The 17,699-nt window shown below is 39.1% G+C and overlaps 1 protein-coding gene across 1 annotated transcript; it reads right to left on the bottom strand.

Annotated features, from left to right (window-relative positions):
* Nucleotides 1-345: 345 nt before the first annotated feature.
* On the bottom strand, nucleotides 346-16,778 carry sft2d1 (SFT2 domain containing 1). The gene is made up of 8 exons (XM_058384239.1): nucleotides 16,621-16,778; nucleotides 13,424-13,510; nucleotides 12,276-12,358; nucleotides 8,712-8,793; nucleotides 7,778-7,813; nucleotides 7,582-7,640; nucleotides 5,173-5,202; nucleotides 346-842 (listed from the first exon to the last, which is right to left on the bottom strand). The coding sequence occupies exons 1-8, from the start codon at nucleotides 16,684-16,686 to the stop codon at nucleotides 803-805; spliced, it is 483 nt and encodes a 160-aa protein (XP_058240222.1). The 5' UTR covers nucleotides 16,687-16,778; the 3' UTR covers nucleotides 346-802.
* Nucleotides 16,779-17,699: the final 921 nt, after the last annotated feature.

Raw genomic sequence — 17,699 nt, 5'->3', positions numbered from 1 at the left:
AAATCTGGGACTACTACATGGAAGTATATTAGCTAATCTCCTTTGTGTATGGAATGGTGTAGAGTGAGTGGCAGCTGATGTAGTGTGGATCTTGAAGTACATGACCTGGAGTAGTTTGCATCATTCACATACATCTCTGATCTGAACAAAGACTGAAAAAAAACCAACCCGTTAACCAACACGTCATGACACAAATTCATCATTCATCTTCAGTAGCTGATTTATCACGGTGGATCCAAAGCCTGTCCTAGGAATACTAGGTATGAAGTGTAGGGACACACCCTAGACAGGACCCCAGTCCATTACAGGACAACATGCGCGCACACACAAAATACACATCAAAAAGACAGAGGATAATTGCATTTATTACAAGAAGAGCAGTGTTAGACAGTTTACTGTGTAAATGCATACAAAATATTTTGTGTAAAATATACAAATTGCATTTAATGTACAAATTAAGACATAAGAAATAATGCACAGTTTTGGCACAGTTTTTTTTAACAGCAGTCTCACACCACATGTACTTAAATATTTGATCATATTGGGCACATACTGTTCATTTACCCAGAATACACATAAAAATGCTGCAAACATAAAAAAGCATCTTCTGATGAATGTTTCATTTTAATGCTAAATATGGAATCTGGAGGATGCAAGAAATATTTCAAAGTATAACAATATGCTGGCTTATATTAGCAAAAATTAAATCAAAAAATCTTTGCAATATAATATTTTACATATTTACTATGTATATTTTGAAGATTTTGGGTGGACATTACATGGCTTGCTGAGGAAAGCAGCTTTAGCTCAAACAGGAAGTGAAGCACTTTATGACTGCATCCCTGCAGGAAGAAAACACAGGAAAAAAATCATTGTGGTAAACTAATGAATTCTGAATTTCAAGAAACAATTTAAGAACCTTTTTAAAAATAGACAGATTATTACAATATGAAACATTTATCATTGAAAATTTTAGCAATGGGAGCAAATCTGCTTTCTGAGTTGCTTATTCAGTTGAATCACTCAGCGGTTTGTGCTGGACTAGCTTTATTCTTGGGCTGTGGATGGGCGGATCTGTTGCTCGTTTTATTCTGTTTTGGCGGGAAAGGACCAACGCACCTCCCCTGACATCAGGTACGTGGCTGCGGGATGATGTAACCCGCACGGTCACTATGGCAACTGCAGAACGAGGTCATGGCGCCTCCTTATCCTCATCTTCCCCCACCCCCTCTTTCAGTCTCTCTCTCTCTCGCTATTAACGTGTTGCTATGCAGACTATATCACAGTTCTACATCCAGGAGGAGGTGTGAAGAGCTGTCAAGGTTAAAAGGAAGAGGGGAGGAGGAAGGAGGAGGGGCTCTGGGTAACTCCGTCCCCTCATACCTTTGAAAGGCATGTTCAAAGACTCCTCCCGCACCCCCAGCACATCAAACCTAAACACACCTCACTACTCTGTAGTCAACTCTGCTTAGAGAGCTAGTTTAGTGCTGGATCAGAGTGATGGGGATGTAAAACCTTCATCGCAGGCATATATTATATCAGGATGAAAAAAAAAGCATGCCATGGAGCAAGCACTGATGCTACCGCTACAGTCACAAGAGGATGGGGATGACAGAAAGCACCATACTCATTAAAAAATAGCTCCAAACACAGCGTTGGCTCACTAAGCCATGATGCAGCTCCAGTGTCTGCTAACCCAATAACAAGCCAGTGAAACTGGAAGGCTTTGGTCATCAGCTCTACAAGGTTTAGGTTTTATTTCTAACAAAACAGCATCATCATAATCACCACCACCACAAATCAGACACTCATTCACATTCTGCTTCATATTCTGGCACTTGGGTTCATACAGCTTCATAGCTGTCTGGCTCACACATACTGAGCTACTAATAGATGGAGTGCATTTTAGATCTAGGCCTATGCTGCTAAGAATATATCATAGTATGGACATCACACTTTCTGCGCAAGTGCCTGCAAAATAAAGAGGACACGGACTCTCAACAACCACACACCTAAGAAAACTTTCGAAACATCAGACAGTTGAATCAGGTTACGTAAAACCTCTCACAAAGAGCCTTCCACTAACACATTAAACAGCACATTCACTGCCTTTTCTCTGCATTTTGATTTATTTTAACTGTTTTAATTTTTTAAACTGTTATACACTAAGCATCGTGGCTAGTTAAGTTAAGTTGCTGACCTACTTTTTAGCTCACACTTTACACTTTGATCACATAGATAGGGTTTGGATATATGCAAAATTTGTCAACAAATGATAGATTTCAGTCAGTGAAATATCTTGAGCCACCCACTGGAAAAAGTCAAAGCATAACAGGATAAATATGCTGATTATTAAAAACTCTTCCTGTCTCCTAAATTACTAACCAGTGAGTAAATGTTTTTGGCCTTCTCTACCTATAAAAGATATACAGGGGTTGGACAATGAAACTGAAACACTGGCCAATTTAGTGTTGGAGGTTTCATGGCTAAATTTGACCAGCCTGGTGGCCAATCTTCATTGATTGCACATTCCACCAGTAAGAGCAGAGTGTGAAGGTTTAATTAGCAGAGTAATAGCACAGTTTTGCTTAAAATATTGCAATGCACACAACATTATGGGAGACATATCAGAGTTCAAAAGAGGACAAATTGTTGGTGCACGTCTCGCTGGCGCATCTGTGACTAAGACAGCAAGTCTTTGTGATGTATCAAGAGCCACGGTATCCAGGGTAATGTCAGCATACCACCAAGAAGGACGAACCACATCCAACAGGAGTAACTGTAGACGCAAGAGGAAGCTGTCTGAAAGGGATGTCCGGGTGCTAACCCGGATTGTATCCAAAAAACATAAAACCACAGCTGCCCAACTCGCTGCAGAATTAAATGTGCACCTCAACTCTCCTGTTTCCACCAAAACTGTCCGTCGGGAGCTCCACAGGGTCAATGTACATGGCCAGGCTACTATAGCCAAACCTTTGGTCACTCGTGCCAATGCCAAACATCGGTTTCAATGGTGCCAGCAGCGAAAATCTTGGGCTGTGGACAATGTGAAACATGTATTGTTCATGTATTGGAGAAGCCCCAAAGAAGCGTACCACCCAGACTGTTGCATGCCCAGAGTGAAGCATGGGGGTGGATCAGTGATGGTTTGGGCTGCAATATCATGGCATTCCCTAGGCCCAATACTTGTGCTAGATGGGCGCTTCACTGCCAAGGACTACCGAACCATTCTGGAGGACCATGTGCACCCAATGGTTCAAACATTGTATCCTGAAGGCGATGCCGTGTATCAGGATGATAATGCACCAATACACACAGCAAGACTGGTGACAGAGTGGTTTGATGAACATGAAAGTGAAGTTGAACATCTCCCATGGCCTGCACAGTCACCAGATCTAAATATTATTGAGCCATTTTGGGGTGTTTTGGAGGAGCGAGTCAGGAAACATTTTCCTCCACCAGCATCACGTAGTGACCTGGCCACTATTCTGCAAGAAGAATGGCTCAAAATCCCTCTGGCCACTGTGCAGGACTTGTATCTGTCATTCCCAAGACGAATTGATGCTGTATTGGCCGCAAAAGGAGGCCCTACACCATACTAATGAATTATTGTGGTCTAAAACTAGGCATTTCAGTTTCATTGTCCAACCCCTGTACACTATATTGCCAAAAGTTTTGGGACACCTGCCTTTTCATGAACATGGAAGTAATATGGAATTAGCCCACCCTTTGCAGCTATAACAAGCTATAATAGGCTTTCCACAAGGTTTAGGAGTGTGTTTATGGGAATTTTTGACCATTCCTCTAGAAACACATTTGTGAGGTCAGGTATTAATGCAGGACAAGAAGGTCTGGCTTGCAGTCTCTGCTCTAATTCATCCCAAAGGTGTTCTATCGGGTTGAGGTCAGGACTCCGTGCAGGCCACGTCATGTTGAGGTGCAGGCCAGTCAAGTTCCTCCACACCAAACTCTCTCATCCATGTCTTTATGGACCTTGCCTTGTGCACTGGTGCACAGTCATGTTGGAACAGGAAGGGGTCATCCCCAAACTGTTCCCACAAAGTAGGGAGCATGAAATTGTTCAAAACTGTCCAAAATGATAAAGCATTAAGAGTTCTTTTCGCTGGATCTAAGGGGCCAAGCCCAACCCCTGAATTCAATGATTTGGGGTGTCCCAAAACATTTGGCAATATAAGGTATTTTAAAAAAAATGTCATGCAGGTCAGAGGTTCTTAGTTTCATGCAGGCAAGTGATTAGATATGAAACTTGTGGAACAAAGAAATTAATAAGAACGTGAATGACCGATTTACAAATGTTCTTCCTTTTCAATTACCTATTCAATTTTTTAGAAAAGGTACTAGTGGTTATAAGCTAAATATGTCTCTATTTAAAAAGCCAAACTAAAACCAATCAAAAACAAAAAATCTCTATAGTTTGATCACTTCAAGTTTAAAAAATGAGATTCTTCTGAAATCATATTTGATCCTAAAGCATTACTTTGTAATTTAATACAACCTTACAGTCATAGGCAGAGTTTAAACCGCACATATAGGGAATGTCCTCAGCTGGACAAGCTCCCAGGAGAGCAAAGATGGCTTTTTGACATCTGTATTAAGGAATTAAACACATAGCTTCATGAGGGTCAAGCAAGGAGCACAGAGAGGATGAAAAACTCAAACCAAAACAAGAACAAAAATAAACCCAGTGCCATTTGTATGGTGCAGACACCCAATCATGCTCCAGGAGAGGATTAGTGCCATATGGTCAGGGACAGCAGCACAACCGTGGGTAAATAACATGTTTTCATTCAGATACCCAGACAAAACAAACCACCCAGCTAGAGCAGGAGAGGTTACACACTGACATTTGGAGGAATTCTTCAGTCTCGGTTGGAATTAAGTAATGATATATAATCTCATCTGCCAACTTTCACATATTACAGAACAGACCTACCTGGCAAATGCAGAATGGATGCTAACGTGTGTAGAATTAGAAATATGTACACTGTAAAAGGTAGCTTCGAGCCTGAGCTGTAACTTACCTGGATTTTGAAAATAACTGATTGACAACAGGAGCCAAGGATTTATATAATATTTTTTTTAAATCAAAAGATACCTAGACACAAAAGCATATGTGTAGAGAGAGAGAGACATAAATGAGTTTCAGCTTACCGAGCAAATGGAATGTATGAGATGCTGTACCTAAAAAATAAAAACAAGAACGAAGAAGAGATGTAGGTTAGTACATTTCTAATTTCTCTCACTATAACTCAGGCCCAAATAAACTGAGATGGAGATAACTGATAATAAGATTGCATTATCTTTAATTCAATAACACAGTGCTAATGGTTCATAATCTATTAAAGGCTTTCAAATGAATGGGACGCCTGAAGGTAACAGGAATTAATTCAAATATACCCGAAAATATCAGTTTAAAACCCAGACACAATGGGCCTAATGAGGGCTTCTTAAACTGTTTGCAACCAGAGAGGTCTTCTATAATAAAATGATTTCCATTTATGATCACAGCAAGGACTAAATCTTAATAACACAAACTATCGAACAATAAGGCACAAAAATGATTTATTCAAACCAGCAGAGATTTGAAACCTTGCACATCATATTAACATATCAATTTTTTAGATATTGTTTTATATTCCATTCAAGAATTCACATGTACAACCCTGATTACCTTTTTTAAAAAGCATACAGCTTTTCAACATGGAGACAAATCTAAGGTGACTATGAACTGGTTAAATATTTACAGAAGAATTTTTCGAGTGACATCGAATGCAGTTCATGCGAGATAGTAGATTAACAGATTGTGCTATCCAGGCATGTATGGAATCTCACTGCCACACATGAGCTGGCTCAAGGCTTGTGCCCTTCTTTCTATCCACGGTATTAGAAATGGCACATCACTGTGCCGGTGTGAGGATCATGTTGGCAAAAGTGTGTGTGTGTGCGTGTGTGTGCGGAACGAGCAGTTGCCAGGGTGATGGCACTTGTCTGCTATCCTGATATGACTCAGGATGTGGAAGAAGAGTACGTATCGTCAGTGATGATGACAGTAACACTGGCAATAAAGTCTGGGCCAGTGACGTGTGTAAAAGTCCCCACACACGCATGCTGAGGGTGAGGAATGCAAATAAAGTTAGTCATTTGTCTCTCATGCTCCAGCAGTCTGTGGTGTGACTGGAGCCAGCAGAAAGGATCAGGACATGCCAAGAGAGATTAGCTTTATTCCCCAGCCTAACAGAAGCCTAGCTTAGCGGGAGACACTATTAGCCCTCTCTGTCTTTTTTTTTACTCCCAAATTATTAATGGCAGATGTAAAGTGGACAATGAGGACAATTTTTAGTCATGTCTACTGTGAAGAAACCAATCAACAGCAGCGATGCAGCTAGCCAGTGTACACACACTTTATTTTAGTATTATTTAAGATCGGTTTTAAAAAATGATTGGGACCCACTGTCTAACTATGGGTATGATGACCCCAAAATTGTCACCTTCATTAACCACACACTTCAATCTGAACTGTTCCATGCAGGATCATAACAGCTCTGGTTCTTTTAAACTTCTTATATTATTTAATCTTACTCATGTTGCTGAATGACTAAGGGAATTTATCCATTCACGTCATGTTTATACTATATTAAAAGAGATATTTCTACTATATTAAAAGAGACAATTACACCACTGCTGAACGTAATCTTATAAAAGCAAAATTAAGTGCTGTATATGTTGGTTTGAAATAGGCACCACCAGTCTAATCTGTTGTTTATGTATTTCTATGCTATTTTGGCCTATCCTATCCCTCACCTTGGATATTTTTAGGTCCATTTAGTTGATTTCCTGTTGCCTATATGAGCAGCATGCAGTTAATAGCAACCTGCCTGGCTTAATTAAAGCTGAATCAGGCACAGTTAGCCACAGGAGCTCACAGATGGCAGTGGTCCAGACAGAATAGGAAGTCAGTGCCAGGCTGATTTCGAGCTGCAGGGCATGGTGTGGATGAATGTGACTTTACTCCCTAACTGGATAGTCCAGGCTCAGCTCACACACACACACACACACACACCCCCTGACTTTATGCAGAGGAACATTTATGTTTGTAAATGCTACCACGTTAAATAGCATGTTACTGTATAACGTTAAAGATGCAATGTGCAATTCAACACTGTATTCTGTACTGAGAATGGACTAAAGGTTGAAGCCACTAATAAACATCTACTGAGTGTATATGAAGAAATTAGCAGTTTACATTCTGCTGCACATTATATTCTATATTACTAGGGTTAGATCCTGTAACACTTTACATCTTGTAACACTTTAATACCCTCTCATTATACGCAATCCCTCTGTTGAACTGTTGTGCAACAACTTATTTATATCTATATAAATAGTATTTACATACGTATTATTTACACGTATACATCATTACAATTGCACAGCAAGGACTGCTCTGATTTTGCTGTACTCAGTATAGTGACAATAAAAGAATCTTTTCATTTCATTCATTATAGTTACAAATATATAGAAGTCAGCGGTCCGGATAACCACCAACACCTTGATACTTACCACGTCATAGCTAAGAACTGTAAGATGCAGAAGATGATAGCCAGCCCCTTTTTATGCCACTATGAAGAAAAAGGCAAAACAGTTAAGTGAAAGTGTTTTACAGTTGCATAGTGTTAATTATAGAATTGTAAGTTCTAGTATAAATGTATCGAGTCAACACGCCTGTTAAACTAATGTATTATACAAAGCTGCTTACCCAAAAGACTGCACATAAGGTCAGGACAAGGCACAGCTGGAGAGAAACAGATAAATCACGTAATGCTTTATGGACGAGAACAAAACACCTTTTCATTTAACTCAAAAATGTGAAAAAGCTCAATTACGGATTCTGTTCGTACTGTTTGGGTTAAACTTTATCTACTTTTAAAAAACAAAACCAAAAAAAAAAACAAAAAAAAAAAACTTAGAGACTGTGTTACATATGCTCTCACTTTCTTTTGTTACTAAATAAGCTCCATGGCTTTGTCCCAAGATATACAATGACCCAGTACAGGGAAATTTTTTAATCATAAGCTAGCTAGCTAACTTAGCTAATGTTAGTAATGAACGAGACAGATTTGTTTTATTGGTTTATTAAAGCCACAAGAGGGCGAGCAAAAACAATTCTTCTACTTAGGACAGAACCTGGTACATTAACACAAAATGTGTGTGTGTGTGTGTGTGTGCGCGCATGTGTACATTTATCCAGTATATCAACGGCTTTGAATGTGACTCAGCCAATCAGATTTGAGAACCAAAAGTGTCTGTTCTATAAATTGCATATATTTATATATTCATCTACCTATACTAGTACTTTTGCAGCTCCTGAACTCTATGATTGCATGTAAAGAGTAGATACAGAAGATCTCTCTAAGCTCAAGCTCATTATACTGAATGCTAAGGCTTTACTGAGGATTAAATGACTAGGCCTTTGGTGTCAGTTTGGTTCAAGCTCCTGTAATGACTTCGTCTTCTTGGCTCTTTCACTTCCAGGCTCACAGTGCAGTGGTGTGAAACTATAGTCTGGGTTAGAGCATTACTGTAGTCTGGGTTAATGCAGCTTTTCAGGCAAAATCAAGAGGTGTGAGCTAGAGAACCACTTCAGCATTGTAGTTAGACACATATGAGGCAGACAGTAGCTTCAGACTTACCAGCATGACGCAGGTGGCTATGAGTCTAGTCGGCTCAAACATGCGCTTCAGCTGTTTCATTGGGCCCATGAGGAAACAGGTACTAGAGAAAGCAGATAAAGAGGAAGGTTGTACATGTTAAATAGAGAGAAAAAGCTGATGCCATGGTAATATAATCATGTATACAGACAGACATGTGACAAAGGAAATACCAGAGCCACCACAAGAAAGTAAAGGTCACCATCCTAGAGGGATGATGAGGAGTTCAACTCTATTCTACCAAACGATATTCATTCTTCTGGTTTGATGATAATAGTAGAGTGCAATGTCTAACACATCAGTCCAGAAATTCCCATAAGTGTTTAATTGAGTTGGAATCTGCTTACCGTCAAGGTCATAGAATATGATTTACTTTTTTTTTTTTCTACCCTGGGACTTTGTGCTGTGTGGATGGGGGTGCAGTCATCCTGGAAGAGATCCCTCCCTTAAGGATAGAAATGTTTCAGCAAAATATGCTTTCCTGGATTTCCTTTAATACTAATGTCTTACCATTACTGTCCATGAAAGCCTGCTTTTGAGAATAATTCCCAAACGTATTTCCTGGTGCATTTTCTAAATGAAGATATTGTCCATGCTGAAACATGAGCTTGAAGTGCATGCCCTATTTATGAATTCAGATCTGGCTTCTCTGTACCAAAATCAAGGTTGACTGGAGCTGTTTTAAAACATTTCATTCTTAACAAAGAGGCAGGATGTTACTGCTTAATTGCGCCAGGAGCATCTGCATCTAATTATTTAAAACTACAAATTTATTACACTTGTTTAACATCAAACATGGATTTCTAACAGGGAGCTCCTACCGAACAAACTATTGCAGCTTTATGGGTGATGGAGGTAAAAATGCACTGGGATTTGTAATTTAATATTAAACAAAAATCAGATTAAAGAGTATCACTGAGATTTCTTCTTCCATTCTTTCTCCTGATGTGACCAGGAACAGAATGAGTCTAGTCCCCTGAGGGCTGAGGATCTCCAAAGTGTGTTACTCAAGCAGGCTAACTGAGGCATATATTAGATTAGTGAAGGTCTAATGCATGAGCGGCAGTCATGTCCCGTGCATAGCACTAAGGAGCAAACGTCTACGCTAACAGATCCAAGACGTCATCTTTGACCTCTGAGAAGACAAGATTAAGAGCTCTGTTCCTTCAGAGAGAAATCTGCTCATGTGAAAGGGAAAGGCAGAAATATGAACAGCAAGACAGCAGAGAAGATAATGCTGATGAATGAGACAGAACCTCTAGAATATTTTAATTACTGTTCAGAGAGAACGTCCAGTGTAATGCTTCTTGTATTTACCTTTCTGGTAGCACCTGTCTCAGCAAACATCACATCTGCATAATAATACACTGACATGTTTACTCACTGCTTCTATGGCTGAAAGTGGAAAGTTTACATATACACTTTCTTCCTGTTCTTGGAAAAGATGTGTGTGTGTGTGTGTGTGTGTGTGTATATATATACACACACATAAAATATTAAAAACATTTTCTAGGTGTCTTCATCTTAAAAAAAGACAGTTTATTCAATAACACACAAAGTGTTCATGGGCATTCCTAATCAATATAGTTATATACTTGGCCATGTAGTCAAAACACAAAAAATTTAACATTCTCCATTTACTGTGACAGAAAGCAAGGCCACAGCAAGTTCAAATGAGAAAATGTAGATTAGGTTAGAGCACCGGCTGAAATATTACTAATGTTATATACGAAGCAGGGGGGCGGAGCTTATAGATGGTCAGTCATTTCAAATCCATATGTCGATTGGCTCGTCTGCCAATTTTATTACAGGATAAAAGGAAGATCCTTTAGGCTCCTACAGAAAATGGGTGGACTGAAGGTTGGGACGTCAAACATGGTGAATACACAGATTACATACCGCCCTGATTGTTAGTCACTTTGGATGAAAGCATTTGTCAAATGAATAAATACAACTGTAAATAAATTTATCTGTAAAATATCAATGACGTATCTCTCTAAAAGATTCGAAAAAAATAGTTAATAATCTCCACCTTGTTGCTTGGTTTGTAGTATGCATCAGGTTTTCCAGATAAAGCTTAATACAGTGTACCTTTAAAGCTCTAAAAATTAATTAAAAGTATACCTGAGGAAATTAAGGTCTAATTATGTGGCTTAAAATTTCAATCCTACACTATATTCAGATACAAAAGATGCACCCCAGCTCTGTGGATAAAAATAGATAGTTAAGAAGAAATTTTCCACAGAGTGCTGACAATAACCAAGGTGCAGCGAGGATGGATGGCAGGGAAATTCTGGGGCATTTTCATGCATTCTGACTCTGGTTAATAATTAGGCCTCTTCCTGGTTCCTGCATAACTGATTCTGAAGTGCTGTCACAACAGACTGGTGCAGCATTTTCCAGCTTGGGTCACATACACAACCAGTGCTGCATGGGAATATGACAAACGAGACCCGCTGTTTGAACTCTTAGCACTCATGCCTTAAAAAGAATTCAGATGAGCAGAGGGACTAACAAACTCGTTTGGGATGGTATCCGTTTCAAATGCTAACGAGGGGGCAGTCACACTTTGTTTAAGGTCTCTTTTTATGACTGGCGGTAAAGAGCAAGGCAACACTGGGTCCAAGCAGGCTTACTCACAGAGGAGAATCTGGCTGCAATAGCAGGATGATCAGCGCTGGAGCTATGATCCTGTGGTGAAAGCCAGACAGACCTGAATTGTGCGATGCTGAACAGAACTAATGCCCCAGATCTCATGACAACCCCTTAAAAAAAAATGCAAGTTCTCAACTCAAAGCCTGTGTCTTCATTTTCACACAACCGAGGGGACACTGTATCGGTCTGCATACGTGTGGGTGTGTGATTCTTCTTGCCTGGTTTCTTGTGAAAGGACACTTTAACACTGCATGAATTTAATATATTGCATAACTCTGTAGTATAAGGCCACAGGAAGTAGTATATTCCGTCCACATAGAATAACTAGAGACAAAGCAACCAAGCAGAAGACATTACCTTGTCTAAACAGAGCTGGTCCGTTTATTTAGGCAGCCGAAATCTCAGAAACACAAGACACATATGTGACAGAATTTGAACAGAGGGCCTTGTAAAGTAAATGCACGTGTTTGAGGGCAGAGATCACGTACTACTGAGCTGTCTGCATTAAAGGACATTGTTTCCATGGAGAGGAGCTTGGCATACTTTAGGACATTTGCGCAACAGTAACAAAGCCAAGTGGATAAACAACAGACTGTCATTGAAAAGACAGACAGAAGCACATGGGATTAGTCATGTAAAGGCTGTGCATTAATGATTAAAGTCTCCATCAGTAACTGCCTGAAGGGCAAGCTTCAGGTTTTTAACCAAAGTGTGCAGTGAAATCTGTCGGTGCTATATAGTACAGTTTTGTGGTGGTGGTGTTGATATTTCTATTCAAAAGCCTCTGTTGAGACATTAATGGGTTAGAAGTGAGAGGTTAAGCATGAGCTCAACATGGGTCACAAGGACAAGGTCAGAAAGATTGCACACAATGCTTATGAGATATCTTACCTAGCTAGAGCTGCAAGGTTTCCTAAGGTGTAAAATACGGCAAACAGCTGCATTCCTTTGGGCAGGAAAAGTAGTGCAGTGCCCTGTTTAGTCCAAAAAAAAACCCAAGACAGTGTTATCCAATAAACACTGAGTAACTGAGTAACACTGTGTATACTATACAAGTATAAAACTGTCAATTCAAACAAATGAATAACGTTGATGTTAGTAATTCCTGAGGAATAATGGACAGAATTGATAAATTGACACTGATATTGGTTAAATCCTGCCCCCTAGTGGCATTCTAGACCTAAAACATATTAATGGTTATACTTGTTTCTTTGTGAAATAATGTTTTTTAATCAGTTTATTACTATGGAGCATCTGTTGTACAAATGAATGACTATAGAACCTAATACAGTAAAATTAGTTTTTTATTATGAATCTATCGTTTAAATCAGTCAAGCTGTTAGAGAAAATTTGTCACCATCTTCTGACCAATAAGATTTGAGAATTCACAATAGTGTCACTGTACTTAAAAAAAAAAAAAAAACTATTTAAAAAAATAATTCCCAAATTATGGGAAATTACAGGAATTACAAGAAACCCGGAGCTGGTGGACAGTCTGGAGTGTTCTTGTGAGAGCACACACAGCAGGGTGGTTAACATGGTGTGAACTATCAGCTAGTCGTTATCAGCACGCCCACAAACCAAGTGTGTGTTGTGTTCCGGGTGGGGGCTGGGTTGCACAAAAACCTCTCAATAATTTGTGTGTCAATATTAATGACAATATTAGGCTGATTTCAACTAAAACTAATTTTTTCACCTAGTTGTTACATTAAAACACAGGGTGTATGAACACATCTGTGACAAGATTGAACTCGCTTCATCGTTACTACTAAAATGATCTGTCAAAAGTTTTTAATTGAGAAATGTTGGTCTCATAATGATTATAGTTAGAATGAGTAAAGGCTGGCAGGTCTGAAGTTGCACAGAAGAATGCAAACAGTGAGCCAGGAAATGGACTAGGTAAATTAACACCATTCAGTTACTTCCTGAATGAAAGATCACTTGAGAGAACTGCCCTCTTTCACTTTTGGCTCAGCTTCAATAAACTGGAGAAAACATCTGAATAATTTTTTTCCCCCAGAAACTAGTAAACTCCTCACCAGTATGGAGCACAGGATCCCGGAGGCGAAGCATATGACGAACCATTTGATCCTTGTGCTGTAACTGAGCGTGGAGGCATCCAGGACCTGAGGGGAAACAATGGCAGGATATCACATGGTTCCTTTCATTAGGAAACATGCTGAATGTGACTAAATCAAGCCTGGCATGTATAGCAGTTGTACATTCGAGAACACTATTACAAACCAAACTGAATCAGTAAGACACTTTTGATTTTAGCTGGCACTGTGAAACTGAAAGGCCAGAGGTTTACAGGCAGCTGTAGAGTTTACCAGGCACAAGATAACACAAGATATCAACAACTTAGCCTGATCAGCCAGATGTTTCATCATATCAGCAGTAAAGCATTTCCTCTGACATGATAAAAACAACACAATTTTTTGCTTTACTGTTTTAACTGATTTACAATAAATCTTACTTAAAATTCAAACAGACTGAAAATGCCTGTTATGTGTCTACATTAAGCTATATTAAAACTAAGCTTCATTTTTGAGGTTTAAGCATTAGGTCACATGACTACTGCTGGGACACAACTAATTAATTAACTGATGGGACAACTAATTTCTAATTAAATATCAATCTCTGAAAAATAAAGCAAATTTACACCAATCAGGCATAACATTATGACCACCTGCCTGATATTGTGATATTGGGGCCCCCTTTTGCTGCCAAAACAGTCCTGACCAGTCATGCACTGTGTATTCTGACACCTTTCCATCAGAACCAGCATTAACTTGAGAAACAGTAGCTCGTCTGTTGGATCGGATCACACGGGCCAGCCTTCACTCCCCACGTGCATCAGTGAGCCTTGGCTGCCCATGACCCTGTCGCCGGTTCACCACTGGTCCTTTCTTGGACCACTTTTGTTACATACTGACCACTGCAGACCGGGAACACCCCACAAGAGCTGCAGTTTTGGAGATGCTCTGATCCAGTTGTCTAACACATCAACTTTGAGGACAAAATGTTCACTTGCTGCCTAATATATCCCACCCACTAACAGGTGCCATGATGAGATGTCAGTGGTCAGAACATCATGCCTGATCGGTGTATAGGAAGGCAGACTATAATTAGTCCACATGGTGCATTTTGGCTTATTTTTTACTGCCACCTTTTTAGTCTAAGACTAACAGCACTTTGCTCTTAGCTGATAGCGATAGAACACTTTATAACTGCTTCACTTCATAACTGCTATGACAAAAGTCGAATAAACATGTATCAAATAGCACATTCAAGTTAAATTATTATTATTATAATTATTATTATTATTATTATTTGTTTGCACTACCTCAACAGCTGCTGTGTATTTTTTGCACAATACTTTTTTACATCACTTCACTTTATCTTATTTTATTTCACTTACATTTCATTACACTTGTTCTTCTCTTTCTTTTTGGCGCTAAGTGTCCTGTGTTCTTTTGTGTTGTCTTTCTTGTATTTATTGTCTTTTGCACTGTCTTGTCTATGCTCCGTTTGCACCTAGCAGCACACTGTGCACTTTACGTGGCTAAGACAAACTTCTGTCCTAGCTCTGTGGTGTTGTTTTGTGTTGAATTTTGTTGTTGTATGTTTATGTAGCACCAGGTCCTGGAGAAACGTTGTTTCATTTCACTATGTACTGCGTCAGCTATATGTGGTTGAAATGACAATAAAGCTTCTTGAATCTTGAATCTTGAAATTAAAATGACAGGCACAAACACACCGTGCAAACCAACAGTATGATCGCCAAAATAAATAAAGACACATGCAGAGCAGGAGTAGCAGGTTTGTGTAGGTCCATTATCAGACATTGGATTCAGAAATGATCATAATGTATTTTTATAAATGCATCACATGAATATGGGTGACAAATTAACAGAGAAACGGTGGCACTGTGCTGTTGTAAGGGAATTTTGTTACAGGGTTCAGTTTCATTTGTCCCCTTATGTGGAAGGGTCAAAGCAAATGAACAAAGACAAATCGGTCATCCATTTGTAGAAGGTACTTCAGAACACAACTATGTAACTGGCAACAAAAGCTCTAATAGCTCCTTTTTAAATGGTTGTTCAACAACAATGACATGAGAAAAATTTTGATTTGTGTGGTTTGTGTGTTTGTATTTAGGTCAAGTCTTGTGCTGAAACTTTTGTACTGGACTCAAAGTTGTGAAGTAAAACAAAACAAAAAACTCTCTCTCTATCCGTAATGGATGCGTGTTAGATCCTTGATGGCTTTCTAATTATGTCGCAGGATCTCTTACTCTTTTTTTGGTGTCAACTGTGCAAGCGCAAAGCTTTGCGTAAACCTTAGCACATTGTTTATTATCAGAATTACACGTTTATTCCAAGCCTACATTTAGAAACGAATGGACAGAAAATCATGTTTTTAAAAAGAAGATTTTTCAACCCATTTAATCCAAAGATCATGACCTTACCTTACAATATCCATCCTCTGAGTGCATGCAGCATTTGGTGGAACAAATACGTAGTTAATATTTATAATAATATCAGAAAAAGCTATGAAGTTAATAGTAAAACACAGAACATTTATACACATAGAAAGACTAGAAACAATTACACAACCTGAAAGGTGAGGCAAATGTGTTTGTTTATGTTTTCAGTTTATCTAACACTCAAACTATGTACCACCAATAAACACACACACACACACACACACACACACACACACACACACCCATTGTCATTTATTATATCTAACTGGACGGGTTTTACTTTTACTGTAAAACGATTGGGTGTGTACATAAGTAAGCTTACACGTTTACAAGTAGAAACTTTTTGTACACAGCTTGATATAGCCAGAAGTTCATAGCTGTATCTCAAACACCTCACTGCTCCCTACACACGCACACTTCATAGGGTTTGAAAGAATGACATTTACACGCTACGTAGTGTGCAATATTTTTTAAAAGACAGTCATTTGAGACTCGGCCACGAAGTAAATAGCGGAAATACAACATAAATATATACATTTTTCGTTTGGATGAAAACAGTTCGTACGAAGTCATGCTACACAAAATAAGTCAATAAATATCTTGACAGTTTTTTTTAAGGAATAATTCGTTTGCAGGGTTGCAATGCTAACTGGCTTAGCCACCATTAACTGGCACTTTAAAACGATACGCAACAACACAAAACCTCCACTGAGGAAGACATTTGCTGTAAATATACAGACTGTTTACCTGTGCCGTCAGCCCAAGTTCCTCATTATCCTCTCGGCCATTTAAAACCCGTCGAAGCTTATCCATAACTGACGCTTTTTGTTCGAAATATGATTTGACACTTCCTTAAACTTTAACTATTGAGATAATGAGACCGAGGCGTGTCGATGGTCCGGTCTCAAATAACACACCGACTCCTAATTAGGCACACTATGTGGAATTAGAAATACAGGCGCCCTACACCCTACATAGTGCACTACATGTATCGAGTCGTTTGGAATTCAGCCTCAATGCTGACCATATGTGTACTGATGATTTCGAATATATGTAAAAATAACAATCCACATTTCTTTTAAAAAAAAAAAACATTAATAAAGTTTTAGAAATGACAAAATATTTTCAAAGATTATATTTTCAGTTTATTTGGTCATAAACACGTGACCATCGATGTCGAAAGCTATGCGCGGCACAGAATCACATGACCATGTGAACGGCGTCTTTCATTCTGAGCACGAGCTTTCACTAGAGCGCCGTGTCATATACAGTTACTCATTTAGTTATGAGAAAGTGGTGTATAGGAATAGGGACTCTACTCTACTGATGTGGTTTTCGATATTAAGTGTACAGTATTGTGAAAGGAAGTTGCGGCTGTGGTAGCTTTTTGATACTCAGAGATTTCCTGCAAGCGAAAATGAGAGAAATGATTTAGTGAGTCTTCTGTAGCACAAGCAGCACAGCACAGCTTCCTATTTATCCTCACTGCCAATCATGGCTTACACTCTATATGTCTAAAAGTTAGTTTAAGGAAACCCATCCCATATGTGCTTTTTGAACGTCTGTTCACGATTTACTGCCCCTTTGCTATTATAACAACCCACTCTGAAGGTAAATAGTACTGATACAGCATACAAAAACACAGTCATACGACCAGGCATAACATTATGCCTAATATTCTGTTGCTCCCCTTTTTGCTACTAAAGCAGCCCTGACCCGTCATGCACTGTGTATTCTGACACCTTTCTATCAGAAACAGCATTAACTTCAGCAGTTTGACAACAGTATCTCGTCTGTTGGATTGGATCACATGGGCCTTCACTCCT

Source organism: Hemibagrus wyckioides, linkage group LG03 (assembly GCF_019097595.1).
Source record: "Hemibagrus wyckioides isolate EC202008001 linkage group LG03, SWU_Hwy_1.0, whole genome shotgun sequence".
NCBI classification, from domain to species: Eukaryota; Metazoa; Chordata; class Actinopteri; order Siluriformes; family Bagridae; genus Hemibagrus; species Hemibagrus wyckioides.
This window is presented reverse-complemented; position numbering and strand designations above follow the sequence as displayed.

What these genes read in the sequence shown, in the direction of transcription:
- sft2d1 (XM_058384239.1), bottom strand. Translation starts at nt 16,686, where the DNA reads ATGGATAAGCTTCGACGGGTTTTAAATGGCCGAGAGGATAATGAGGAA. An exon ending in AACTTGGGCTGACGGCACAG is followed by an intron (nt 13,511 to 16,620) that starts GTAAACAGTCTG and finishes GTTTCCCCTCAG; the next exon opens with GTCCTGGATGCCTCCACGCT. An exon ending in AACCTTGCAGCTCTAGCTAG is followed by an intron (nt 8,794 to 12,275) that starts GTAAGATATCTC and finishes TGCTTTCTCTAG; the next exon opens with TACCTGTTTCCTCATGGGCC.